The sequence below is a fragment of the Dryobates pubescens genome, chromosome 9 (genome assembly GCF_014839835.1).
Source record: "Dryobates pubescens isolate bDryPub1 chromosome 9, bDryPub1.pri, whole genome shotgun sequence".
Lineage (NCBI taxonomy): Eukaryota > Metazoa > Chordata > Aves > Piciformes > Picidae > Dryobates > Dryobates pubescens.
Window position 1 is genome coordinate 37,621,303 of NC_071620.1, and position 27,637 is coordinate 37,648,939.

The 27,637-nt window shown below is 43.3% G+C and overlaps 1 protein-coding gene across 1 annotated transcript; it reads right to left on the reverse strand.

Annotated features, from left to right (window-relative positions):
- Window positions 1-367: 367 nt before the first annotated feature.
- SERPINB5 (serpin family B member 5) lies at window positions 368-21,954 on the reverse strand. Its single transcript, XM_009904951.2, has 7 exons — window positions 21,856-21,954; window positions 13,037-13,211; window positions 7,375-7,512; window positions 6,509-6,626; window positions 4,519-4,661; window positions 2,627-2,794; window positions 368-1,345 (listed from the first exon to the last, which is right to left on the reverse strand). The coding sequence occupies exons 2-7, from the start codon at window positions 13,208-13,210 to the stop codon at window positions 953-955; spliced, it is 1,134 nt and encodes a 377-aa protein (XP_009903253.1). The 5' UTR covers window position 13,211; window positions 21,856-21,954; the 3' UTR covers window positions 368-952.
- Between the last annotated feature and the right edge of the window lie 5,683 nt (window positions 21,955-27,637).

Sequence of the window (27,637 nt, forward strand, 5' to 3'; positions counted from 1 at the left end):
GTTGAAGTCCTTGTTTCTTTCTCATGCCTTAGACATCAAGTAATTATATGGAGTCTTCTTAATGCTGAATTCAGAACTAGAAGTGGCAGATAAGCTGTGTGTGAAGGAAAAATATGGCACTTCTAGTTTTAATCCAACTGCTTTCTCTCCTGGAATTGCATAATGTTCTTCATTTCTCAGGATATATGCAACAGGGCTCTTTGCAGCTGCAGTGAACTGGTTCCGTCTTCCATGTCTGAAGGGCTATGAGCGAAAAAGTCCATGCAGCAAAGTTCAACCTCCCCAGCTTACAAACTGACATAGCTCATACTGGAGTCTTCTGGGTATAAATTTTGTCATCGGGATTATTTGCTCTTACATCCTGCTGTTCCACAGATGCAAATTTTGATGCTAGCCTGAATTGTCTTTACTATGCTGCAGAACTTGGGCAGTGTTTCACTGGGCACTGGCAGGGTCTGATAGGGCACCCTGGACCACCAGAGTGTAGTCAGGTACAAGTGGAAGGCTATTTACACCTCATGTCCACATTTTCCCCTTCTATGCAGTAGGAATCCACAGAGCATGGGGCACGAGGGAGAGTAGTTTGGCTAGGGAGCAGAAAAATAGCTTTCTCCCAGAGCCCTTTCCAACTCCTGATCTATCTATGTAAAGCCTAAAGCAGACTCTCAGTTCACTTAGTTTTGGGAAAAAGATGTTACAGAGGAACAAATTATACTTATTGCTGAGGTTGGGATACTTCTCAGTAAGATACAATGTGTTCTTCACAGTGGAAATCCTTCATCTTAAGGGGATGACACAAAAGGAGATAAAACTAGTTCTGCTGCATATGTAGAGTACCAGCTGATACAGGAACCTCTTAAATTTCCTTTCAAAGGTGACAGGATGCCAAACTTTACAGGAACATTCACCACCATAAATGTAATTGCACTTTTTCATAGTGAATATGCCCTGCTTATGGGGAGCAGAATCGGCCTGAAAGAATCACATTGCGAGTTTTGTTGTGCCTAAACAAAAAGATAAATGGGTGGTCAGCTTTAAATTCATCTTTGTGCTGCAGAATCCGATACCCTGGTACCTCTCGGGACTCGCCACCTTGTTCATTGACTTCCAAAGAGACTTTATGGATGATCTTTGACAAAACCACACCTTTTGTCTCACACATCTCAGAGAAATCTGATGCACTCTCATTGAAGACATTTGTCATTCCCAGGCTTTCCAGAAGTGGCTTCAGGTCATAATCACCTTCCATGCTAAATTTTGGAAGAAATACATTCACTTTGGTGTTGGCCATCATGCTGGGATTGGTCCACTGCAATAATGTCTGGGGTGTGAGTGCCTTTTCCAGCTGAAGACATAAAGGAACAGAGGAAATTACTGATAGGAAAGAGAAAAACACTTCCCACTCCTATCAAGCCCCCAAAAGTGAAATCCAAAAGGCAACCTTTGCTTTTGAATTCACAGCTGTAGCATTCAGAGTTAACATACTCTTAGTTAGACTGAGGCAAGTATGACTGCATCCATAGGACAGGCCTCTGGAGCAACTCCACTGGATGTGCCTGCTCTGACTATTAGCCCCTTACAAGCTTTTCATAGGCAATCACTTCAACAACTATATGAAGGAACCTGAGAAAGACAGTCCCTACCCAGCTTACACCCAGCCAAGTGGCAGATGCAAAAGTCTTGATTCCTGACCCTACAGGTCAGTGCTAGTATTTGGAACAGAAAAAGATTCCAAGTCCAGAGTTTGCTCTCAGTCAAACTCTTAGAGCAGTTTTAAAAGCTGCAAAGTGAGGAAGCAGAATATGGGGCCACAACAAATGGTTATCAGGAAAGGCTTCACTTGCTTTTTAAGATACTCTTACAGTTAAAAGTACCTTACAGCTGCAAAGGCAGATTCCTCCTGCCTTTAAAATTTATGGCCAGTTGCAGCAAATTACAAAGGAGACTGGTGTGATCATCTCTCTCTTAATCCTCAAACTCTGAAGAGAGTCAGAAACGTATTCTAAAATTTTCATAGAGAAATGACATATGAAATGTTGGTTCTTCAGGAAGTTCCTGAGTCATTTTCAAATTTATATGCAATTGTAATTTAAAAAAAAAAAAGGCACATTTTTCAGGCACCTTTGCTTAAAATTTAATCTTAGAGATGTATAAGACCTTAGTAAAATAAATTATAGCCACATGTCAACTGGAAAAAATGAGGGCACCAGAGTAAACGATGTCAGCACTACTGGGCACCCAGCACATGTGACTCTAAGCACTTTACTAAAGCAAAACCAACAATCTTTATAATGAAAACTATTTGGGGTCTGTGGATTTTCAAATGGATGCAGATTCCTAAAGTGCATCGTGGGCATCTTCTGCACTTCACGCTGCCTTCTGTGCACAATCTGGCTTAAAACAAAGTCTTATTTACAACCTCACACTTGGCCACCAGGGAAACAATGATGTCACAAATATAAAATCAGCCACAGAGAAGCAGAGTGAGAAGATAAATTCACAGGAAACTTGGGGGTTTTTCCTCTTTTTTCTGTCTGTATAGCATAACAAAACCTTTTACAAGCGCATGGTATTACAAGTGGTCTGTTTCCAAGAGAAGCATCATGCCAGTTCTGTTTTTTCTCACCTGCTCCAAGCCAGTGGTCTCATCTTCAATCTCTTTGGGTAGCAGAATGAGCATGCTTATATGTTTGTTGAGGCATGGAAGCTCAAGGATGGCAACATTTAATTCTTTTACATAGCCCAGGCAAAAAGTGGCTTCTAGGTTCATCATTTGCACTGGTTTAGTTTCAGTCTGCGAAACAGAGGGGAAACCATCTTAGCATTCCTTTTAATTCACAGCTACCATGGTGTGAAAGTTTGTAAGCTTCCATGGAAATGGTATATTGAGTTACCATCAGAGAATCTGCTGGCTTCCCTAGGTAATGGAAGCAGTGTAAGAGACTGGGGGATTTTTACAGTAGGCAACTTTCCAAAGAAAAGTGGAACAGAATTCTACTTAATACAATAGCAATGCACTGGACACATGTCTTAAAAGAGAAATCTAACAAATGCTGGTAGCCCTCCGTGCCTGTTTCACTGAGTGCTGCCAACTATACTGTCTACCTGACACCATAATGCCACTAAGTGTCAAGCACTGAGCACATCTCAACAGTCAAGCTGTTCATGTGAATAATTGATGTTTTGATTCAGGAGCTGCAACAGAATAAGAAATTTCAGCCTTATCTTTCAGACTAAGACATTTCAGGCTTATCGAGGCCCTATGTCATTGCCTTTCAGGAATGCAACAAGACTGTTGCATAGGGAAGATTTGCAACCTGTTTTGTTCACCTGGAAACATTTAAAACTCAAATTCAGTAGAAAAATGTTACTTTAGGAAAAAACCTCAAGATGTTCCAAATCTAGTGTTGGTTGTATCATTTTCAAAACATTTTTAGCTGAAACTGATGGCTGGTGGGGTCATTTATGAATATTTTAAGTGAACCCCACACTCTTTTCTCCTGCACATACATATGTATGTGTGTGTATCTGTTTGGAGTATAATCTCTTTATCACACAAATATTACCCAGCTTTATAGCTGACCAACTAATCACAATATTCATCAGTGGTCACAGATTCCTGAAGGCAACAGACATAAGTGCTGCACTCACTTGGACCTCGTGGCTCAGCAGGGCTGATAGGCAGAGGGCTGTATTACTGAGATTGTCTGGGAAGAAGGAAATGATGGGATGCTATCCTGAGGAGGAAAGCACAGAGCCAGGCACCTAAGGGGTATACTCAAAGAGATCCTAGGGGTGTGTATGGAATGGGCTGCCCGAGGAGGTGGTGGAGTCACGATCACTGGAGGTGTTCAGGAGGAGACTTGACAGGGTGCTTGGTGCCATGGTTTAGCTGATTAGGTGGTGTTGGATGATAGGTTGGACACGATGATCTTGAAGGTCTCTTCCAACCTGGTCTATTCTATTCTATTCTATTCTATTCTATTCTATTCTAATCTATTCTATTCTATTCTATTCTATTCTATTCTATTCTATACTATTCTATACTATTCTATACTATTCTATTCTATATTTCATTAGCTCTGTGACCTGGAGAAATGAAATGTTTTGTGCTTCAGCCCTGCTGGTTTTGGGATGCAGCCTCTGGTACAGGCTACAATTTCTTGGAAGAAGCTAGCCATGAGAATCTTGCATCTCTTTGTAGGCAGCAGCTACTTCTGAGCTTGTACTCAGCTCCTGTTCTCTCAAATATACTATCAGAACAGTTTGTAATCACACTGGGCTTTTGAAATATCATATGGAAGTACCAGAAAGCTTTAAAACAACATTTCAAGCAAAGTAGTTTAGGGAACCTTGCAACAGCATATAGGTTTAGAGAGAGTTTAAGAATGCCATGGTAATAATAAACATTTCTTAATTTCCACTTTTGGGATTTCCTTAGCTCAAAGTTTGCATTTTCTGGATTGAAAACAGTACTTTGCCTCTTTTTGCTACTTTTTTTTTTTTCCCTGAACATACCTTGTTGACCTTAAAAGGACATTCTTTGATCTCTGCCTCTGGAAACTTCTTCATCCAGTTTGTGACAAAATAAGCTGCATTAACCAGGAGGATCTGAGTCTGGTCATCTACACTATCCTCAGTCAAAATATTCTCCATTTTGCCTGTGAACAGGTTTAAGATGGGTGTTAATACAACACATTACCAATGTATCAATTGCTTCAACTGGATATGGAAACATTTCACTGATTTTTTTAAATGACATCCTGCCCTTCACAGAGAAAAGATTTTCATTCCAACGACAAATTCCAAAGAGAAGAACTTGCTTAAAATTACAGCCTAAGGTTTTAAATGGGATTTGGGATCGAGGCAGATTCTCCAAATGACATGTTTGCTTGGCCTAGATAGTGTTGAATCAAAACCACATCTACTGCTTTTGTTCAGTGTGTTAAAGAAGGTACTGAAGTTTCAGTGAAAGTCAACAGGTGTAAGCGAAGAAGCATTTCTCCCTTAGCCAGCAAGACTTGAAGGGAAGTTCCAGATTAGCAGCTACACATCTCTAGACTGATACATAAGAATGAAATAATCACAGTAACAAAAAATGCTGCTCTGGTTATAGTTCATAACCAAATACTGCAAAAAGGATATGGAAATGTGTTCCTCTCCTCACTCTGTTTTAGACCTGTTCAAGCACTGCCATAACAGACATTGAATTCAGAGTGCCAGGGAGGCAAGTCCTGCGTTCATGCATGAATTGCACAGGGCTTCCACAGGGACATCTGTGGCAGTGTGGGAAGGAGCAGGCTCATTCACTCTTGCTTTCATGTTTGTACCACTGGAGGGCAACAGGAAGCAACAGATCCCAGAGCTACATTGCACAGGCTGTAAACAGGCTCTGTTATGCATGGGCAAGGGCCAGACCTCTGCTTCCCATAAATTGGGCAGGCTCTGCACAGGGACCCTCAGGGTCACTGATGTGCTGCTTCTGTGACTCAGCCCAGCGGTTGGTGGTTCAGCAGTGCTGCGGGAAAAGTGCCTGCAACCCCATTTCCACAGGAAGGCAAGCAAGAGGCACACATCTGCTTGTGGCATACTTGCTGGTAAAGGAAGCTGAGCTAAGCTAAGCTGAGCTACAAATTAATGGCCTGAAATTCAGAGTCAAGCAAGTACTTCCCATTATAACAAAACTTTTTTAGAAAACCAGTGCCTGGCTTTTATGTGTTGATGTCAAATGTTTGCCAAGCTTCAGAGCCAGGAGCTGCCATTCTCCCAAACTGTACTGTTGTAGTTCAGCTTTCCCCAGGGGTAATGCATTGGGGGATCATAGCATGATAGGGGCTGGAAGGAACCTCTGGAGATTATCTGGTTCAAGCCCCCTGCTAAAGCAGGGTCACCCAGAGCAGGTTGCCCAGGACTGCAGTGTCCAGGCAGTTTTGGAATCTCTCCAGAGAAGGCCACTCTACAACCTCTCTGGGCAGCCTGCTCTGTCACCTTCATAGTAAAGATGTTTTTCCTTGTATTCTGATGGAACTTCCTGTGTCCCACTGTGTCCATTGCCCCTTGTCTTGTTGCTGGGCACCACTGAAAAGAATCTGACCCCATCCTCTTGACCCCATGCTCACCCTTTAGCTATTTACAAGCATTGATAAGGCACTACTAGGTCCTTCTCTGTAGAGCTGCTTTACAACAGTTCAACCCCTAGCCTTTATTGATGCATGGGGTTATTCCTTCCCAGTTGTAGGACTCTATATTTGCCCTTGTTAAACTCCTTGAGGTTCACCTCTGCCCAACTCTCTAGACTGTCCAGGTCTCACCTCGTATTTCCACCTTCAGAATTGCAGCAGTAGTAAATTAGAGATTTCAAAGCAAGCAGACATTGCTAGTCCTCACAAATCCAAGTAGTAGGTCTTGTCCCATTGCTTTGACTATGCATTTATGTCAAAAAGAGTTATCACGAGGACCTCTTTCTCTAAAGAGGCAAATGGTATCCCCAAAGTTCAGCTATACTCACCATCAGTTAGCTCTGACAAAGATTTGTTGATCTTCTGTCGCGTTTCCTCAGTTTTTTCTTTGAACTCCACTAATTCCAGTTCAGATGGAAAAGGCCTCTTTGTGGAGTTGACAAAGTCCTGTAGGATACAAGGTATCAGAGTCATCCTTGGGTAAATGCTGTCCCTCTGAGGGTTTGCAGAGAGCCTGCAAGATGAGCATCCTAAGCTGTACCAGGGGATAGCTGGAGAGTTTATTATGATGGACAACTATTTAATACCAGAGAGGAACAGTTGCATTTGGCACATTGTTCCCAAGACTGTCTTCAGTCTAGTGGTGTAACATCAGCAGCTAAAGTAAATTTGGTATTGCAGGGGTGACCACATTGTGAGATTTTGAAAGGACAAAACAACACTCAGTGCAGGCTTGGGTGAGAATACTGAGACAAAGACCACAGGCTGATCACATCATGCCTGTCTACATCTACCCTGCTCCAGTTTAAAACCACTGCCCTTTGCACCACATGCCCTATAAATAGTCCCTCTCCAGCTTTCCTGTAGACTCCCTTCAGATACTAGAAGGTCACTGTATGGTCTCCCCAGAGCCTTCTTTTGACTGAACAGACCCAACTCCCTCAGCCTGTCATAGGAGAGGTTCTCCAACCCTCTGATCATCTTTGTGGCCCTCCTCTGGGCCCTCTCCAACAGATCCATGTCCTTCTTGCGTTGGGGGCTCCAGAGCTGGACACAGTACTCCAGGTGGGGTTTCATAAGAGTAACAGGCAAAAGTGAGGGAACATATTTTAAGTAACACTGTAGTCTGACACCATAACCTGTCAACATGCTGGCCAGGCAATTCACAGCCCCAGGGCTTTTCTGCAGTACTTACTGTGGTAGGATTAAGAGACTTGTCTACAAAGAGCCGTTTGACCATTTTCAGTGCAAAGAAAGTGCTGAGCTTGGAAACGTCTGAAGTTACCGTTTGAAACCCAAAAGAAACATCTTTGACGTCTTCTAAATGGAGTACCTGGTAAATGAACAGAAGACAGTATTAAGCATAATTTTGTTCTTGTTCTCTAAACATTCCCAACTGCTCAGCAAAAGATGCTAGTCTATGACCAGAGCTGTGCCTTTCTGTATTTAAGCTAACCACACAGCCTTTTGCTGTCATTATTCAAATATCACTTATTTATTTGACATCTTCATATAAATCTAAATACCTGATCCTAACAGAACTTTAACTAAACAAATCTCTTTCCTGTGAGCAGTAAAAAGAAATCAGTAGAGCTATACATGCTGGTGACAGTGTCACCTTAGGCTCACATTCCAAAGGCCAGGCCTTAGGCCTGTCTGCATTTCAAAGAGCAATACTGAACAAGACTTCAGCTTTTTTCTTCTTCTTCTTTCCTTTATTTTCCTGGAGTCCTTGAGCTTCTTATTATATCAGCTAGTCAGATGTTTTTTTCACCACCCATCTTGTAATATACTGTCACAAGTCTTTTTCAACTTTTTTCCTTTGCTTCTTAATCTATACAGAGAGCTCAAGTATGTAAACTCAGCATAGATAAGAAAGAATGTTTATGGTACAATTTGTCTGTGAGGAACTAAAGGCAGGTGAGAAAAACATCAAGGGTGTCCTTGATGCCATGAAAGGTAGTTTGAGGAGGGAGTTTGGGAGACCCCAGACCACTCACACAAGTGCAGACTCACAAATATTTTGCTGAATATGTAACAGGTAGGAAGAGATAATTGTATTAAATAGGTGGACTTTGCAAAAGCTTATTGGATAAATAGCCACAAAAACTCTTCATGGGGGCTCATGGATTTTGGAGCAATCCTCCATGTGCCCAGCACTGAATAAAGAAATGCCACTTCTTGTAGAATAGAATAGAATAGAATAGAATAGAATAGAATAGAATAGAATAGAATAGAATAGAATAGAATAGAATAGAATAGAATAGAATAGAATAGAATAGAATTAACCACATTGGATAAGACCTTTAAGATCATTGAGTCCAACCTATCATCCAACACTGTCTAATCAACTAAACCATTCTCTTCCTGAACACCTCCAGTGATGGTGACTCCATCACCTCCCTGCATAGATCATCTTGCTCATTCCAGTGGGCAATCACAATGCACAATGGTGTCTAAGAAGTTGTTTGATAGCAGCATCAATGGGGCTCAGTCTAAAAGGCTGATAAAACTTTTGACCATCTTGTCTCAGCCAAGCAAGCAGCAATCCAAACACGAGGTGCTCTGGAAAGTTGTGGTAGTGAACTGTCTCTGGGAGGTTTTCTATGATCGTAAACAAAGCTCGCAGGGCATGCCTAGACAGCGATGTGGTAGCAGAGTACCAGCAACTCCCCTTCACCCCCTACCTTCCAGGGACTTTCAAGCAAACCCTACCCTACCGCGCATGCGTGGGGCGAGGATGTAGAAGGCGAGAGCCGCTCCAGGCTGTGCGCTTGCTGCCAAGGGATCCAGAGGACTTCTACCAAGACTCCTCGCTGGATCCAAGGGAGGAGATAATTATCTTCCGTCTTTCATTCTCCTTTCTCTTTTCCATCTCCTCTCTTCCTCTTACTTGTTAAATGTGTGGGGGGTTTATTTACGTGGTTGTCTGCTGCTAAGCTTTTATTGGAGTGTCTGCTACTCCTGAGTTAACCACACCTGTGTGTTCAGCCAAATGTTGAATAAAGCACTTCTCAGCTATTTGGGAGCCATTATCTGATTCCTGCCTCAGGCTTCACTTGAAAGACCTTGGAGAGGAGTTGCTGGTGCCAGGCTACCCCTTAAGTGCCCTGTGAGCCTTGTTTACAACCATCGGAAACCTTCCTGGAGCAGTTCACTACCCCACCTCTGCAGGGTACATCCGTGGTTTGGCTGCTGCTTGCTTGCTTGAAATACAATGGTCAAAAGCTTTGTCAGTGCCTCTCCCATGGCATCACAATGCTTTCACCGAACTTGGATTTCTGTCTAGAGACCTGGAGCTTTTGAGCCAAGTAAATGAAGGTCCCGATTAGTCTTCATTCTAGAAGTGGGCTACACCGTTAAAAATGCTGAACAGATGAAGTTTCCTGATTGCTGTGAGTGATGTATGACATCACAGGATATTTCAGCAAAAATGGATCAGATAATCAGACCTGTTTTGGTAGACAAAGTATGAGCTGGAGGTAGGGCTGCTCACCCACACGTGGCCACCTCCCAGCTCCTGCAAATGACAAGTCCAATTCTAGGAAGCGCTGTGGTGACCTAAAACTCACTGCTGTTAGGCACCAGAGGTGAGAGGTTACTGCTGGGTTTGTTTGAAACCAACTCTGTAAACATGAATCAAGCTTCTAATGCCTGCTTATTACAGAGTCTGATGGTGGCTATTTTATTACAGGCAGCTTGCCCAACTCTTCTCACCTGTCAGAAGTATAGCAGGTACTAGCAACCTTCTTTGCCCTTTGTCCCTCTCTACCACTTTTTCTCCTGGAACACCAAACTGCTGCTCTGCCTTAGCCATCTCTCCATGTCATAGAATTGTTAGGGTTGGAAGGGACCTCAAAGATCATCTAGTTCCAACCCCCCTGCCATGGGCAGGGACACCTCACACTAGCTCATGTTGCTCAAAGCCACATCCAGCCTGGCCTGACCACTTCCCTGGGCAACCTGTTCCAGTGTCTCACCACTCTCACAGGGAAGAACATCTTCCTAACATCCAATCTGAATCTACCCATTTCTATTTTTGTTCCATTCCTCCTGGTCCTATCATTATCTGACACCCTAAAAAGTCCCTCCCCAGCTTTCTTGTAGGCCCCCAGTATCTTAAGATAATGGAAAGCCACAATAAGGTCTCCTCAGAGCCTTCTCCAGACTGAATACCCCCAACCCTCTCATTGTGTCTTCATAGGAGAGGTGCTCCAGCCCTCTGATCATCCTCATGGCCCTTCTCTGGACACATTCCAGCATGTCCAGATCCTTCTTGTAATAGGGGCTCCACAACTGGATGCAGTACTCTAGGTGGGGTCTCACCAGAGCTGAGTAGAGGGGGAGCATCACCTTCCTCGACCTGCTGGCGATGCTTCTCTTGATGCAGCCCAGGATGTGATCATCCTCCCCTTTCTTTGCCCAGTGAGAGCAGAACAAGATAAATCTCTGAAGGACACAGTACCAGCACAGCTTTCACAGCCAAACTCCATGGTCATTTCCTCAGAAACAACTTAATCAATTTATTTCTTTTTCTTCTGACAGTTTTATCTCTTAGCATGTTAAGTGCAGAAAGCTGCTGTGCCTGGAAACTGGGGAGAAGGCTATGCCACTGCAACTTCTCTGCCTGGGAGAGCTTTTGGCACAAATGTAACTGCTACTGCTGAGTAAGACTGCCAGTCTGGCTCCTTTCTTACCTAGTAATTAAAGCCCAAGCACAAACTGATGGGCAGGCAGGAAAACAGGAGATGCTACATGTAAAACCTATCAAGTTCTCCATAGTACCTGCAGTCAACACTTTGTGTATAACATAAATGTGCTTGTGTAACAGAGCTCCACTTGTGGATGTGTACCTTGACTTATGGAATGGTTCAAAGCAAATTGCAGACAAGTGAAAACATAATTAAGGACAGGTTAATATTTTGAACTCTCCCATTAGAAAGAAAATGCTTGAGTCTTGAAATGGTAGGGAAGCTGCAGGGTGCCCTTTAATCATTCTATTCTCAATCTGGAGTTCATTTTAATTTTGGGTTTTGGTGTTGTTTTTTTAATACAATGCTGTTTGGAAAATCTGCAATGCTGAGAACATCTTCATGGACACTTCCTTGCAGCTTTGTGAACGGCACAAGACTTAATTGTAATCTGTGTCACGAGTGGGGGTACAGGATGCTGTGCTTGAGAATGAGTGAATTACAAGGAGGAATTCCCAAATGAGGGAGAATATATTCAAATATGTAGAAGATCCCTCAGAGCCAGGTGATAATCAGCATATGAGTGCACACTGAATTTGCTTCTCATCCATCTTTAGATAGCTGCAGAAACCGTGGGCACCCTTGCTGAGATAAAAGAACTACACAAATTTCCACTTAGAAGCAGCAGAAGAGGCTGCAGGGCTGCCTCCCTGCACCACAGAATGAGCTTGATAAACTGATTGTATCATGACTGCCATGCTGCATCATAGTGTTGGAAACCCTTTGAACACCAGGAGCTGCTTGAAAGGAGGAACAGGATTGAAATTGTGTCCTCTTGTACTGCATCTGCCTCATCTCAGCAGTATTGTGGGAGAAAAGGGAAATGTCAGTGACAGGGCTGTTAAGCATAATTGTTGATTACAGATAATGGCAAAATTAATGGCAAAATTCTTTCCAATTCCATAAAGCTTAGGCATTCTTGAATAATGAAACAACACTTATCCACAAAATGCAGTGATCTTGACTCTGATTTGCAGCCACAATCAACACTATGGTAAAAGAAGACAAGGCTTTAATGCCACTAGTTGAGGACTCTAAAGTGTCCTCTTCCACCTTGTACATAACGGAGAAAGTTTTTCTTTATGCCAGATTTTCCACCTCTATTGCTCTGTGGGGTCATGGAGTGTGGAACCATTCAGGAATTGTGGGTGGATGATTTGCAGCTTGGCTTGCAAGTGAACTAGACATCCAGGAGAATAGTAACAGGCTGGACAGATGGACAGAGTCCAACGGCATGAGATTTAACACATCCAAGTGCCAGGTTCTGCACATTGGCCACAGCAACCCCATGCAGAGCTACAGGCTGGGGTCAGAGTGGCTGGAGAGCAGTCAGGCAGAGAGGCACCTGGGGGTACTGGTCGATGGTAGGCTGAACATGAGCCTGCAGTGTGCCCAGGCAGCCAAGAGGGCCAATGGCATCCTGGTCTGCATCAGGAACAGTGTGGCCAGCAGGAGCAGGGAGGTCATTCTGCCCCTGTACACTGCACTGGTTAGGCCGCACCTCGAGTACTGTGTCCAGTTCTGGGCCCCTCAGTTTAGGAAGGAGGTTGACTTGCTGGAGCAAGTCCAGAGAAGGGCAACAAAGTTGGTGAGGGGTTTGGAACACAAGCCCTACAGGAGAGACTGAGTGAGCTGGGGTTGCTTAGCCTGGAGAGGAAGAGACTCAGGGGTGACCTTATTGCTCTCTACAACTACCTGAAGGGAGGTTGTAGACAGGCGAATGTTGGTCTCTTCTCCCAGGCAGCCAGTACCAGAACAAGAGGACACAGTCTCAGGCTGCACCAGGGGAGGTTCAGGCTGGAGGTTAGGAAGAAGTTCTATACAGAGAGAGTGATTGCCCATTGGAATGGGCTGCCCTGGGAGGTGGTGGAGTCATCATCATTGGAGGTTTTCAGGAGAAGACTTGATGGGGTGCTTGGTGCCATGGGTTAGTTGTTTGGGTGGTGTTGGATTGGTTGAGGGGTTGGACACGATGATCTTGAAGGTCTCTTCCAACCTGGTTTATTCTATTCTATTCTATTCTATTCTATTCTAAGAATGAGTAAGAATGCCACCTCCAACAACCACCTCATTTTGCAGCCACAGAGCAGGATGCTGACAGCTTACCTGTTTCATTTGGACTGCAGTATCCCCTTTTGTAGCTTTATATGCCAGAGCCAGAGATGTTGAGGTGCAGAGTGGGGCAAAGATAACATTAGCTGTTTTGTCCTTCTCGCAGAGTTTTTTGAACATATCAACTGCAAAGGCAGTGTTTGCTAGTTGTAGAGCATCCATTGTCATCCTGAAAGAGAAAAAGGAAATGAGAGATGATTCAGAGTTGCATGTAATTCTAGCTCCTGCTGTGGTAGGGCTCAGTCAAAGCACTGAAGAGGGTTGAATATTAGTATGGGGACTGGGCTTGAACTTTCAGGGAGAGGAGAACTCCTGAGCCTACTGAGTTTCAGAGCCCACTGGGAGCCCCTGAGGAGCAGGGAAGGTCTCATCCACGTCCAACCATGGAAATGCAAGGGGTTCGGTAATAGCCCACATCTTCAACTGACAAGGCCAGATGTTACATGGAGCCAATGTCACCAGAAGCACTTGGGGAAATCTGGGTAGGTCAGGGTGACCCATGCACATGGAGCCAAACTGGATCACATTAATCTGTTTTTAATTTATAGTCTTAAAATGAGCCAATTTATAAGGTACTTCGCCTATGCTCTGGGCTCTCCTGGCCCTCAGATAGGCCTTTAATAGTTTCATAATCTTTCATGGCTAATTGTTAGCTTTTGTACACACCCTTCCTTTTAAGGAACAATCCCCTGTTCTCCCTAACCTTGTTAGAAGTCTCCAGAAAGGTCTCTGGCCTCGTAGGTTGAGATTGTCCTCGAAACTTAAAGGAGGCCTCCAAAATAAATACTGCTGATGTCTACTCATCACTTACACTGTTTTAACTGCAAGTATCTTCCTAGCCATTCTTAGTAACTGCAGTTGCCAGAGGGCTGTTAGATGATCTATGCAGTCAGGAATGAGAAGGGTGGTACCCAAGGGACAATAGCTGCAGTCCTTGTTCTGGGAAAGTCAGAGACTCTTCCCACCTTCCAGACTGCTTTCTTATACCTGAAATTGCCCATTGGGGTAAGCATGTTTGTGCAGACTGCAGGTAGCAAGACTTAACCACAGAAGTTGAACTTTAGACCAGCAGGCACACAGAAGACAACCCCTTTAGCACAGTGAATTTGGCACTACACTGCCCAAATATCACATATGCCTGAAAAACAAAAGGACAATCTTTCAAATTTGTGTTAAACAGCTCCATCTAAGCTGTTGAGGGAGACAGAAAGAAAATGAAAAACATTCATATTGGAAAAGACATCAAATGGCATTAAGATTTCACTTAGAACCTAAAAGGCCTCTCCAGTATTTGCTTGTTTCAGGAAAAGAAGGAAAAATAGCAGCATAAATAGTATGTGGAAGGGTGATTTTAAAAGATGTGTTCTTAGCCAGACACATACTTATCTGCTTTTGCATTTCAGGCTCTGACACTGAAGATTCAGGGCTCCTATTTTATCCTATTACAAGAAGGAAAGGTATTTCTTACATTGGTAGGAGGTCTGCTGATCTTTTGAGAAACATCTTATGGATTGGTGAATCCTCTTGAATCCTTTCCTCCTGGGGAAATCTACTTACTTGACCACCTCTCTGAAATGTCTGTATACCAAACCATACAGTATGGGTAATAAACAAGAAGTAGAGGTGTCTCAGGGCCAGCAATCATGGAGCCATGGTGGGATGGCACACATGACTGGAATGCTGTCATGGATGGCTAGCTACTCATAAAGACAGGCCAGCAATGCAAGGTGGTGGAGTTGCAGCAGCTGGAAGCTATCAAGCTCTGCCTAGGAGGGGAAGAAGAAAGAGTTGAAAGCCCATAGGTAAAAACTAAGGGGCAGTCTAATAATGGGTGACATTCTAGTGGGTGTTTACTATAGGTCACCTGATTGAGAAATTAATGAGGGCTTCTACAGACAGCTTAAAGCAGCCTTGTGATCACATGCCCTGATTATCCTGGGGGACTTCAATCACCCTTGTATTTTCTGGAAGGACAACACAGTAAGGCACAAACAGTTCAGGAGGCTCTTGCAGTGAGTTGATGGTGACTTCTTGACACAGATCATGGAGGACTCTATGAGGAGAGGTGCACTGCTGAACCTTGTGCTAACAAACAGAGGTCTGGTTGGGGATGTGAAGGCTGGACGCAGCCTTGGCTGCAGTGACTGTGAGATGGTGGAGTTCAGGATCATCTGAGCAAGTAGCAGTGTAGTAAGTAGGATTGCAGCCCTGGACTTCAAGAGAATCAACTTTGACTTCTTCAGAGACCTGCTTGGAGGAATCCCATGGGTTATGGCTCTAGAAGGGTAGGGAGCCAAAGAGATACTCAAGCATCATCTCCTTCAAGCCCAAGATCAGTGCATCCCCATGAGTAAGAAAGAACTCAAGGAAAGGAGACAAGAGACCTGCATGGATAAGCAAGGACCTTCTGGAAAAACTCAAATGGAAAAAGAAGGTTCACAGTATGAGAGAAAAGGGTCTGGCTTCATGGAAGGAATATAGGAACATTGCCAGAATATGTAGGGATGCAGCAAGGAAAGCTAAGGCAAGAGAGAAAGTCTGGAGGAAGGATGACTCTCCCCTAGTGAGGGAGGACTGGATTAGAGATCATCTAGACAAGCTGGACACCCACAGATCCAGGGGTCCCAAAGGTATGCAGCCATGAGTGCTGAAGGAGCTGGCCAAGGTTATTGCTAAACCATTCTCTGTCATTTTTGAAAGGTCATGGAGGACAGGGGTGGTGCCTGAGGGCTGGAAGAAAGTCAGCATCTCTCCAATCTCCAAAAGGGCAAGAAGGATGATTCAGGAAACTACAGGCCAGTAACCCTCACCACCATTCTTGGAAAAGTGATGGAACAGCTCACAGAGGAAAAGATTGTCAGGAGTAGCCAGCATGGATTCACAAAGGGGAAATCATACTTGACCAATCTGATAGCCTTCTTTGATGGTGTGAACAGGTGGGTAGATGAGGGGAGAGCAGTGGATGTTCTCTACCCTGACTTTGGCAAGGCTTTTGCCACTGTCTCCCATAACATCCTCATAGGAAAGCTTAGGAAGTGTGGGTTAGAGGAGTGGACAGTGAAGTGGATTGAGAGCTGATTGAATGACAGAACTCAGAGGGTTCTGATTAACATGCAGGTGTAGTTGGAGGCCTGTGGTTAGTGGTGTTCCCCAGGGGTCAGTACTGAGTCCAGTCATGTTCATGAAGGAACAGAGCTTACTCTCAGCAAGTTTGCTGATGATACAAAACTGGGAAAAGTGGCTGACATGCCAGAAGGCTGTGCTGCAATTCAGCAAGACTTGGACAGGCTGGAGAGTTGGGCAGATGTGAACCTCAGGAAGTTCAACAAGGGCAAATGTAGAGTCTTGCACTTGGGGAGGTGCTCAAGTCCCCTAATTATCCTCATGGCTCTCCATTGGACTCTCTCCAGCAGGTCTCTGTCTCTCTTGAACTGGGGAGTCTAAAATTGGTCATGCCCTCACCTGTACTGATGTATAGGGTTATTCCTCCCCAAGTGCAGGATGCTACATTTGCTCCCTTATGAAGAGAGACTGAGAAACCTGGGGCTGTTTAGTCTTGAGAAGACTGAGAGGGGATCTCATCAACGTGTATAAATATCTGAGGGGTGGGTGTCAAGTGGAGGGGGCCAAGCTCTTTTCAGCGGTGCGCAATAATAAGACAAGGAACAATGGATACAAACTTGAACATAGAAGGCTTCACCTCAACATGAGGAGAAACTTCTTTACAGCGAGGGTGACAGAGCACTGGAACAGGCTGCCCAGGGAGGCTGTGGAGTCTCCTCCTCCGGATACATTAAAACCCCACCTGGATGCATTCCTGTGCGGACTACCCTGGGTGATCCTGCTTTGGCAAGGGGGTTGGACCTGATGATCTCTGGAGGTCCCTTCCAACTCCTAATGTACTGTGATGCCGGCCAAACTTAGCTGAATACCTCACACCACTGTTAAGACACACTGTGGAGCAGTTATGCTACTTGACACTAGTGAATGACTTCCAAATCATCTGTGGTATTTATACAGTATTACAGGAGCAAAAAAATGGGTGCATCATTTACCTCTGAAAGAGAAAACACTTTGATTTCTTCCTAAGGCCCGTTTGGTTAGAGAAGGATTTTTAACAGAATAAATTATTTTCATTAACTTATACATGGATGTGTTTGGTAAAGCAATTGATTTATTTGGCAGCTGGCTTGTTTTGGGGTTAAAGATGCCGTTCTAAAAAGTTACTGCAATGCATTGCATAACCTTATTGAGAAAGAAAAAAGCAAAAAGAAAAAGGGAAAGAAAAAGAAAGAGAAAGAGGGGAAAAAAAAAGAAAATGAAAAAGAAAATGAGAAAAAGAAAAAGGAAAAGGAAAAGAAAAAGAGAAAAAGAAGATGAAAAAGAGAAAGGGAAAAGGAAAAGGAAAAGGAAAAGGAAGAAAAATAAAATGAAAAAGAGAAAGAGAACAAGAAAAAGAAAAAGAAAAGGAAAAAGAAAAGGAAAAAAAAAGATACTGGCATAAACCCAAAGCTGTTTTAATCCATGTTTGAAAAGCACATCTAACCAGCAATGCACTGTAACAAGCCCAGCAGCTGCTTGGACAAGAGAAAGTACTCATGTGAAATCCCATTTGACAGTGTCAGCAGGTCATGAGCTGATGTCAGAGATCTTATGGGAGTAGAGGGAGAGCTCAGGGCCAGCCCAGCACTGCAACCGTCCATCTCGTTCACGTAGCCGCAGTTTTGCACGCATGAAAGCGACTGCTTACCAGAAGAGTCAAGCTTGCCAGAAACCATGGGCTACTCAAACACCTTAAAGGAGGACAGCTTTGGGCAAAACAGTGGCAAAAGACAGTTGAAACAAATTGGAAGGATTGAGAGTACTCATGAGGGAATAACTTGGAGCAACAGGGGCAAAGGAGCGAATGGAAAATTGTCATTTAACGTGCCTCTCTGCAGCTGCTCATCCCAGACATGCACCTTTGTGCCTGTGCATGTCTTAAACTCCCTTGCACAGGCTACCTCTCATCTTCCCAATTAACTCAACCATTCACACATGAACGCAAAATGCATGCATATGCTTTGTCTACTCTCTCCCCACCCCTCACCCCAGCTAAAATGTGAAGATTTGGGCAAGTACCAACTTCCCAGGTATTTCTTACTAAGGAGCTGGTGGAAAATTACCCAAGGAACCAAGAATGTGTCATTCAACATCTACCACCCTCATGAAGACAAACAATGGGAAGGCTCTCCCAATGCAAAATGAGGCATGCAGTTCACTTAAAAACAACCAACCAACCACCCCTTATCTGCTAGTGGAGTAGAATATCATTCTTTAGTGCTGGCTAGCCTGGTATTATTCGATTTGGGCCTTGAGATCTTCCTTACAGGCTGAAAAATAAATATGCTTAAAAGTTTCTTTCTGGCTTAAAATTGCAAATGCTATGCTGTCATTCTAACTTTAGTATTTTCAGTTATATTGCCAAACCTGGGGTGATTTTGTGTATGTGCTATGTGTGTTTAGCTTCCTTGGGTTGCAAGAGATTCAGAGTAAGAAGAGAAAACAACAAATTTTGCAAAACTTAGTGAAACTGTTCTTCCTTTTGCCAGTGAAAAGCTGTACCACAGCTTAAAACCTCTTCTTTACTGACCTCATTGGAACTCTGATACTGTTCACATCGAGTCAATTTCTATAAAGTTTTGAGGTTCCTTTTTAGTGAGGAAAAATGGGAAGTACTTAATAGTGAACCTTTTGTTCATCCAGCAACTACTATTACTCTAAAAGCTTTTATTGTGCTGAGTGAAACTATTTCTGGTTGTGGTAAAGCTCTCCATTATTATAATTACCTTCATTTAGTCCTATTCTAATAAGAGCCCATTCAGATAATTTTATTGGGGAAAAAAGCTCAGTCTCACCCCATCTAGGATTAACCCATAGTCAGGGCTAAACTATAGCAGTTGCTGTATCACCCAGTAACTCCTCCTGAGCAGCAAAAGAGAATTGGGAACAGGAGGGGAGAGCCATGTATTGAAATTAATATAATGAAACAGCAATACTAATGTCAATGCCACTATAAAGTATGCCAAGTTATACATAGGAAAGGTACAATGGTTGCAATAAAGAGGAAGGCAGTCCTCAGGAGCAGGAGACACATACGCCCCCTCCATCATCAGCAAATTTCCTCCTTTATAATGAGCATGAATTTTATGGTATGGGATACACCTCTTAGCCAGCTCCTGGCTGGCTAACAGCATCTCTTAGCATTCAGCTGCCTCTGCTAACAGCCAGCATACCGTTGCTGACCTAGGATTCTGTCCCAGCAAAACCATGACACGCCCTTAATCTTGAATGACGAACTGGGTAGCACCAAATAATCTCTGTTCCACCATCTTTTTCAGCTGCACCTGGTCAGTCAGGTTTTTTATATTCTCCATGTATTAGTGATGTATGATACTTAGGAGATACGGCAGTTTAGGCTGCTGCCTAGGAAAATTTTCAGCAGATTGAGTAGAAAGCAGTAGAATGTAAATAAAAACCATTGGATGTAAAGGGAAAATAATGATAAGGCCTAAATAATGTCATTGGTCTGATAACTAACATACAGTGAGTTGTATGAGGTAACTTTCTTCTTGGCTGCTTCGCTGTAGCTGATACTAGCTGGTAGCTTTTGCTTGGCTGTTGCTGACCTTGGCTGAATTCTAATTGTGGCTAAGTACTAACAAGCTACTCTCTGCTTTTCTCCTCTTTTCTCTTGTCCCTTGTACAGGGGGGAAGGAGAGAGGGAGAGAAGGAAGCTATTGGTAGCCCCTAGTTTCGTCTGGGAGGGCTCTTGTGTTATTCATAAATGTATGTAAATATTGTCTATTTTGTACATACTCACTGCATTTCATATTTCTAGACTGTAGTTTTGCTTGTAAGTATAGCTTCATTTGCCTTCCAACTGAGCTGGTGTGGCAATTTTATTTTGGGGGGTAATTTCAACCCCCCACAGATCATGACACCCATAGTCTCAAAAATATTTACTGTATTAAATATTACAATGTCTCAGTCATGTTGAGGCCTTGAGTGTCCCAAGCCTTGTGAACTGAAGCCAGTTCCAGCCAAGCTCCTGTCTAGGACTTCAAGCCCTTAGTTGCACATTAGCAGTCTCAGAAATCAGCTCCTGCGTCAGTAATCACAGGGAACCCTCAGAAAGGGAGGAGTCAGGAAACTGAAAATTAAATTTGAAAAAGGTCTGCTGAATGGATTCTTGCTGAGCCTTTCCTTGCCTGGGAAAGCCATATGTCAGCATTTCCAGAGAGGCCTGCAGCACTGGGGCATCTTCTAAGCACACACAGCTTGTGATCCACCCAGCTTTGCTTTAAACTGTGACTCTGCCACAACATTATAGAAACACTTTCAGACACTGGAGGGAGCTGAAAGGCTACTGAACCAGTTTAGAAAAACCTGATTTCAACTTGTTTATTGGCAGAAGACAGAATTTTTGCTTAGTCACTCCTGAATGCAACAACAATAAAAACAAACAACAAAACCCATCACCAGAAAACAAAGAGCCTTTGTGCACTACCTGCTTACAAAGAGAAAAGCTAAATAGAGCTTATCTTTACAAAATACAGTCAGGAGAATAGCCATGTCTGTGTGGCAAATTGACTTGTCAGACATTATCTATAAAGTAAGGATCATTTGATAAAGCAGAACAAGTGTTTATTTTATTCTTGTCTCAGTGAAGCAGCTCTTCCAGGAGGAGACACCTGTGGCAGATAAAGCACGGGCCACAGTACTGGCCACTTGATGCTGGCAGGTTGTGTGGGTTTTATAGGTTGGGAGCTGTCAGTGCCAGCCCTGTAAGCAGTTCAAACAAACTTCAACTGACAGGAAAAATTATATGAAACAACCTCCACATGTTTCATAAGTGAGGCATTAATATTTGAAACTAGCTCAAGCATTTATCATGGCCCTACTTCAGCTCTCTTCAGCAAACACTAGGTGGAAAGGAACCAAAAGACTTCTGAGAGCCCTTCCTCCTTACTTCTACACAAATGACAACTCTCTACCTGGTAGACTACCTGGCTGTGCAGTGAGGACACAATTTCCTCTGAACAGACATTTCTTTGAGGAATGCAAGATATCAGACTGATGTGTGACCAAAGTGTCTTGTATGTTTGGAGAAAAAGCAGTGTCAGGGAAAGGCACTCTGAGAAGGAGAGAAAAACAAGCAACCGCAGTATGCTTTGTTGTACTTCAGTAGCAGAGAATTCTTCAAACTGAATGGTCACACTGAAAATAAATTGGTAATTACTGGACCTAAGTTCCTGCTCTTGACTTTAAAGAAGTGCAGATTAGTCACTTGATTAATAACTCAAAGTAAACAGAGCAGAGTGTACACACCTTTACAGAAAAGGAGAGGAATATTCCTCTGAACAGAGACTCACAAAACAGTCTAAATCCTACTTTGACACATGAAGCATTTTCCCAGCATCATACACGACATGCTCTTCCTGAGATGGGGAAAGCCATTTGCAACAAACCACCGGATTTTACTAACTCCTAATGCCCTCGTTCTCTCACCTGCCACATCCTATTCGTTGCTTCCAATGAATCTTTTCAGGGGAAAGAAATCTAGCACAGTAAATGCAGCAACTCTGTGACTGAACCAAAATGTTGTAGTTTAGGACAGGTTTCATGCTCCTTTAATTCCAGGTGCTATCTTTTTGTACAACTTTCCTGATCCCGCTCCCTCTACCTGACTGCATTTCACGATGGAGATTTGTTAACTGTTAGGCATCAATTAAAGTATCAGAGGAAGGGGGAAAAAACCAAGCTGTACTTACTTTGCAAGGTTATAATCCTGGTAAACGATTCAATGGAATGGCTACAGCACGAAGAAGTAGCTAGCCGTGGTGAAACCTTGCTGAGCAGAAGTCTCTGCTAGCTTGCCTGCTTGCCTTAATTTGTGCGCACAGGCACACACACACTCCCTCTCACTCTCGCTTTCTTTTTTTTTTTCCCCTCCCTTAATCATTCTTAGTGGCAACTCCTACACTGGAGGAGAAAATGATTCACACCAGAGTTGTCTTTGCCTGCCCAGGTACTGATGACAACAAGCTCTGGCAGGAAAGAGCAGCCCTTGTGCATTGCCTTCGGCAAGTGCAGTACAAAAGGCACTAGGCAAGAATGAACGAAGACTATGGAGGTGAGACCGTGGCAGCAGATGAGCAATTAAAAGACCTTCTGAGCAAAACCAATAGTCCCAAGTTACATTCAAGTTGCTGCTATTTGCAGAAAAAGTGTAATTGTGAAGAAGACATCCAGGAACGCAACCAAAACGTGTAGGGAGTGCATGGCTGCAGGCTTTGCATCTGTATGTGCAGTAAGAGTGTCTTAACTTTGTAAGGGGCATATTTGGTGGCCTTAAAGCCCAAGGCCAGGATGGAGTTAATGCTCAAGGAAAAATATCTGTCCTTCTTAGTACCTTAAAGCAAGAGCTTACTCCCATAGGCAGCCAGGTCCTCTGCAGGGAAGCAACGTTCCCTGCTACTAGTTGTCTCCAGAGGGACTGGAACAGAAAGTCCCTTCCCTTGACCTCCAGAAGGCAGATTGCTGGGTTTATGTCATACTGTTCACATTACTAGCAATGAATGTGACAGGGTGAGAGAAGAAAGTGAGAGAGAGGTGATGGTGCAGCTCACCAGGTCTCTTTACATTTGAAAGATGTACATTTTGTTCTTAGCAAGGAAGAGATGGCCTATCCCTGCTCCACAGCATTCCCTGGTTGGGCAGCCAAGCTACCCACAGTGGGGAACACTAGCAAGTACTTCCTGGAAGGCCATGGCTACACTTCAGTCCCCGTAATCCACAGCATTCCCTGGTTGGGCAGCCAAGCTACCCACAGTGGGGAACACTAGCAAGTACTTCCTGGAAGGCCATGGCTACACTTCAGTCCCCGTAAAGAAAAAGTGGGCTACACCACAGGCACAGCTCAGCTTCACACATCAACAACCCCAGGTGGCCCTGCATACTTTAAGGCTGTAAAAGGTAAATGCTAGGTAATTGAGTTTGCATTCAGATTTGCAGTGCTGGCATGCTCAGCTGCCCAAATGAAAGGGCTAGGAAACCAAAGGATTTGTTTTCACTACCGACACAGTGCCTCCATGGTGACAGTGGGAACTGGGAAGCTGTTATCTCTGTCTGGAATGACACGTTCCTGTGTTGCTTTGAGCATAAATCACGCCACGGTGGCCTGATTAGGTCATACCAATGTTTCCTTCCAAAAGCCTCCTAAACTTCTATTACCCAAAGGAAATTACATTTTACTTACTGCTGTGATGCAGATGGGGTTCACCTTCCAGCATTACCAGACAACAAATGTAAATTTTCTGTGCTTTGCCATAAGTCAGTTCATAACAAAGACAAGGCATGGATATGTTTAAGTATCAGAATAAGATACAAGTCAGCTGGCTAAACTGCAACATCTGGACCATCATTCTGTGTACCCAATTATGCCTTCTGTAAGAGAAATTTGAATGAAAATCCACAGTAATATTGGCTACCAGACTCTTCTCACATATCTGCAGGTAATCTCAAACCAAGCATTGTCATCTTTGCAGGAGTTCCTTCAGACCCAGGTCTGCCAAGTAGGTTCACTGGAAAGTGACTTAGGAGCTTTGGACAAGTTGCAGGGACAACGGTCAGCAGAGAGACTGCCTTAACAGAGACAGCACCAGCTCCATTTCCTTGCTAGTGATACGTGAAAAATAGAGATGTAAGTAGGTACATCAGTTTCTTTTAAAGGCCAGATAGTAGAAAAGAAGGAAGGACTCTACATTGCCAAGTTAGTGATGTTTAAACATCACTCACCCTCCACTAGATTACTGCTCTGTGATAGCTGAGGTCTAGCACTACACAGCTGTACAGAATCCTTCAACCTGGCCTAGTTACTGCTGAGAAATTAATTATTTCTGGTCATGGTGCCATGAAACTAATAATGATTGCTGTAATTGTGATGATTCAAATGAAGGGGTCCACACTGGCACTGGTAACTGAATGGCTATCAGGGCAGCCCTCTTTCTCCCAAGAATGGGTACTTTGGGCTTATTTGCTATTGGAGGTAATGTTAAAATAATGGTGAGTTCCCAATAGCTTCTTTATTCTTATTTATGAGAATTCCTGACATATGACTGAGTCTTACTTATCAACTAGGAAGATGTGGATAAACAGCAGATCACAGGATCACAGAATGTTAGGGGTTGGAAAGGATCTCAGATCTTTGAGTCCAACCCCGTTACCAGAGCAGGACCATAAAATCTAGTGCAGGTCACACATCCAGACAAGTCTTGAAAGTCTCCAGAGAAGGAGACTCCACAACATCTCTGGGGAGCCTGTTCCAGTGCTCTGTGACCCTTACAGTAAAGAAGTTCTTCCTCATGTCAAGGTGAAACTTCCTGTGCTGTAATTTACATCCATTGCCCCTTGATGCTTAACCTCAGGTAGTTGAGGTCTGCAAGACTGAAGTGAAGTAATTCTCACTTTCTCAGTCTGACTAAATGACAACTACTTGCATCAGCCTCCCAAGGTCTTGCATTTATCTTTCACTAAATTGCTATTGTTCAATTTGAGCTCAAGGTATTTGCAACACACATCTATTATTTCTGTCAGGTATAACAGAATTAATAACAGGATTTTTCCTTACAAAAAAAAAAAAATCAAAACTGTTTTTAAGTCCTCTGTGAGTTGGACACTTCCTACTGTGGTATTATCTCAGAAAGTATAGCCAAAACAATGGAACACTTTGAATATTAAAGTCTGAAGGCTTGTAACACTGACAAGTTACAGTCTACTGATAAAGCCACAACTGAGATCTTGTCCTCACTCCAGCAGGTCTTCAATAGCCCAATCTAAAACACAAACTAAGATGCTGCTGCACACTAGGATCCAGCAGTGTCTTCACCCATGAACCAGCAAGCCAGACACGCTTCGTTGCAAAAGGCATGCAAGCAGCCAGGTGACTCTCCTGTTACTCAGCCTGCTTTTGGCCTTTGCTCACATCGGCTCTCCCTGCCACTCCCTCTGAACACCTCTGAGTGCTTGTCCCTACATGCTGCTGAATTGGAAAGGAAAACAGCCTCTGCTCTTTGAAAAAGCTCATCTGGGGGAAGGGAATAATCGTGCTGCTCAACACAGCACGGAGAACTAATTCACAGTATCACAGTATATTGGAGGTTGGAAGGGACCTACAGAGATCATCGGGTCCAACCCCCTTGCCAAAGCAGGATCACTTAGGGTAGTCCACACAGGAATGTATCCAGGTGGGGTTTGAAAGTCTCCAGAGAAGGAGACTCCACAACCTCCCTGGGCAGCCTGTTCCAGTGCTCTGTCACCCTCACTGTAAAGAAGTTTCTCCTCATGTTGAGGTGAAATCTTCTATGCTCAAGTTTGGACCTGTTGTATCTTGTTTTATTACTGTGCCCTGCTGAAAAGAGCTTGACCCCCTCCACTTGACGCCCACCCCTCAGCTATTTATACACATTGATAAGATTCAACTATTTCAGAGACTCAGGGAACCCACTGTAGTATTTTTTTTTCTCTTCTCCCAAACTCACTGATGTTCAGTGTATGCCTGATTGCAGTTAATGCTGTCACACTTTGGAGACCACAGTGGAAATGATCTACAAGTGGGCCTGAATAATGAATGGAACAAACTGGTGCATTCTTTCTACACTTCAAGGCATGAATGGTTTTCTAATTGAGTTACAGTCTTCATGATAAGCTTTGGATCTTGCAAGGAAGCCAGTGACAGGAGGTCATTCGTACACTTTTGTTTTGATTCAGTGACCTCCAATTTTAACACAATTATAAGTATTCAAAGGGTAAGATCATGGTGCCTGTTAACAGGTACAAACAAGAACTTTTCATATTCCTCACATGGGTCTAGATTACTATTTAGCATAAGAATTAGCAGTTAGATTAAGCCACAGGCAAAATGGTTTTCAGTTTCATAAGAAATGCTAGCAAAAATGAGACAGACATAAGCCACAAGTTAATTTGAAAGAAAAACAGCACAATAATAAAGTGTTGTTCTATGGGTCCATTGAGAGAGACATGAACAGTAAGAAGCTGCCTCTCTCCCTTTTCTCTTTCTTCCCAAAGAGTTTGCACTGATAGGCTTAAAGGATGGTGTCACATAGCAACACACTGAGTCAGTGTGTGTAGTAGCAATACGGTTTTCTTCAGACATGTCTGCTGACATAGAAGTATTACTCACCAGTGATTACTTCTAATAACAGACAGGAAATTCTCATACTTAACATGTGCTCACTTCTGGGTTTTTTTTAATGACACCACTCTTGACTGGGGTATACATTTCATTGGGGAAAAGAAATTAAGTAGGCAACCAAACAACTGACAGCTTTCAGTGAGAACAAAGCCTTTAATTTTGCAAATGCAAAATGAATAATCCCATGTGTTGGAATCAGGTTCTTTAGGATTTTCCTTAAAGGCATTGCTCCCAACATTTAGCACCAGGCATAATGCTTGGTGTAATACAAATAAATCACCTTAAGAGATAGATTTGACTGACTAGTTGGAAGAGCCTGTGAAAAAAGCATGCCACAGTATGACTAGGAAGTCAAAACACAAGGAGAAATCCATAGATGCAAAAGAGACAAAATCTTCTGTGTGTTATTTTGAAACTTTCTCTTTTCCCCACTGTACAAAGACTGAGATTCAGTGAAACAAAAGCATAGAGACAATGCTTTGGATTACTTTGAATTAATTACTTTTCACTAAAGCATCTGTGATCCCCTCTGTCCAGGAAGAAAAAGTTTTTAACCCATCCCTGTGTGCAGTGCTGGTTCAGTGTGCCATTTCATGGGGACACATATAATATTCTCTTCCCTTCAACCACATATGCCTGCAGTTACTGCACCACCTTCCTTTGCCAGGCTGGAACTATGACTCAAAATCACCTGCCTTACATCTGTCCCAGAAAAAAATGCAGGCACATTCATATTGGTCATGTTACCTCAGTAATTCTTTTTCCATTTAGTGATACTTTCAAGTCTTTGAATGGCCACTCCTTAGTATTGGTTAGGTGAATGGATCCACCTTATTGAAACTATCTTACCAAGGCAGCACTGGCAGTGCTTTCTCTACACATCCACAACATATTGTGCTTGAATTATAGAACTGTGGAGGACCTCGACTAGTGAATCAAAACAGTCCATCAGTAAGCTTCTAACTGAGCATAGGATCTATGTTAGAATTATCTTTGTCTAGCAAAATACTATCTATGTGGGGATAGGATTGCTCCTAGATAAATGTGGAAACTCTGAAGGGAGGAGAACACATTGCCATGAGGTAATTTAGCAGAAGTACCTTTCCCAAGAGGAGTCAAGGGAGCAAGCAGTCCTCTCCCTCAAACATAAACCTATTTTTAACTCAGAACTTCACCAGTTTCTGGAGTTTCACTGTCCACCACAGCAGACCTAGACTCTGACACACAGCTTCCTTTCCAGCTCATTGTATCTAATAGTCCCTAAAGTGTCTCACAACATACAAAGGAAAGGAGTATGAGAATTGGGGTTGCTTTTTTTTCCCCTTCTTCTTTTTATCCAT

Bases quoted from the DNA above. Each gene is read 5' to 3' on its own strand.
- SERPINB5 (XM_009904951.2), bottom strand. From the start codon at position 13,210: ATGACAATGGATGCTCTACAACTAGCAAACACTGCCTTTGCAGTTGAT. The intron at 2,795-4,518 runs GTATGTTCAGGG...TCTGTTTCGCAG, and splicing joins GTCCTTTTAAGGTCAACAAG to ACTGAAACTAAACCAGTGCA. The intron at 1,346-2,626 runs GTGAGAAAAAAC...TTATGTCTTCAG, and splicing joins AGACCACTGGCTTGGAGCAG to CTGGAAAAGGCACTCACACC.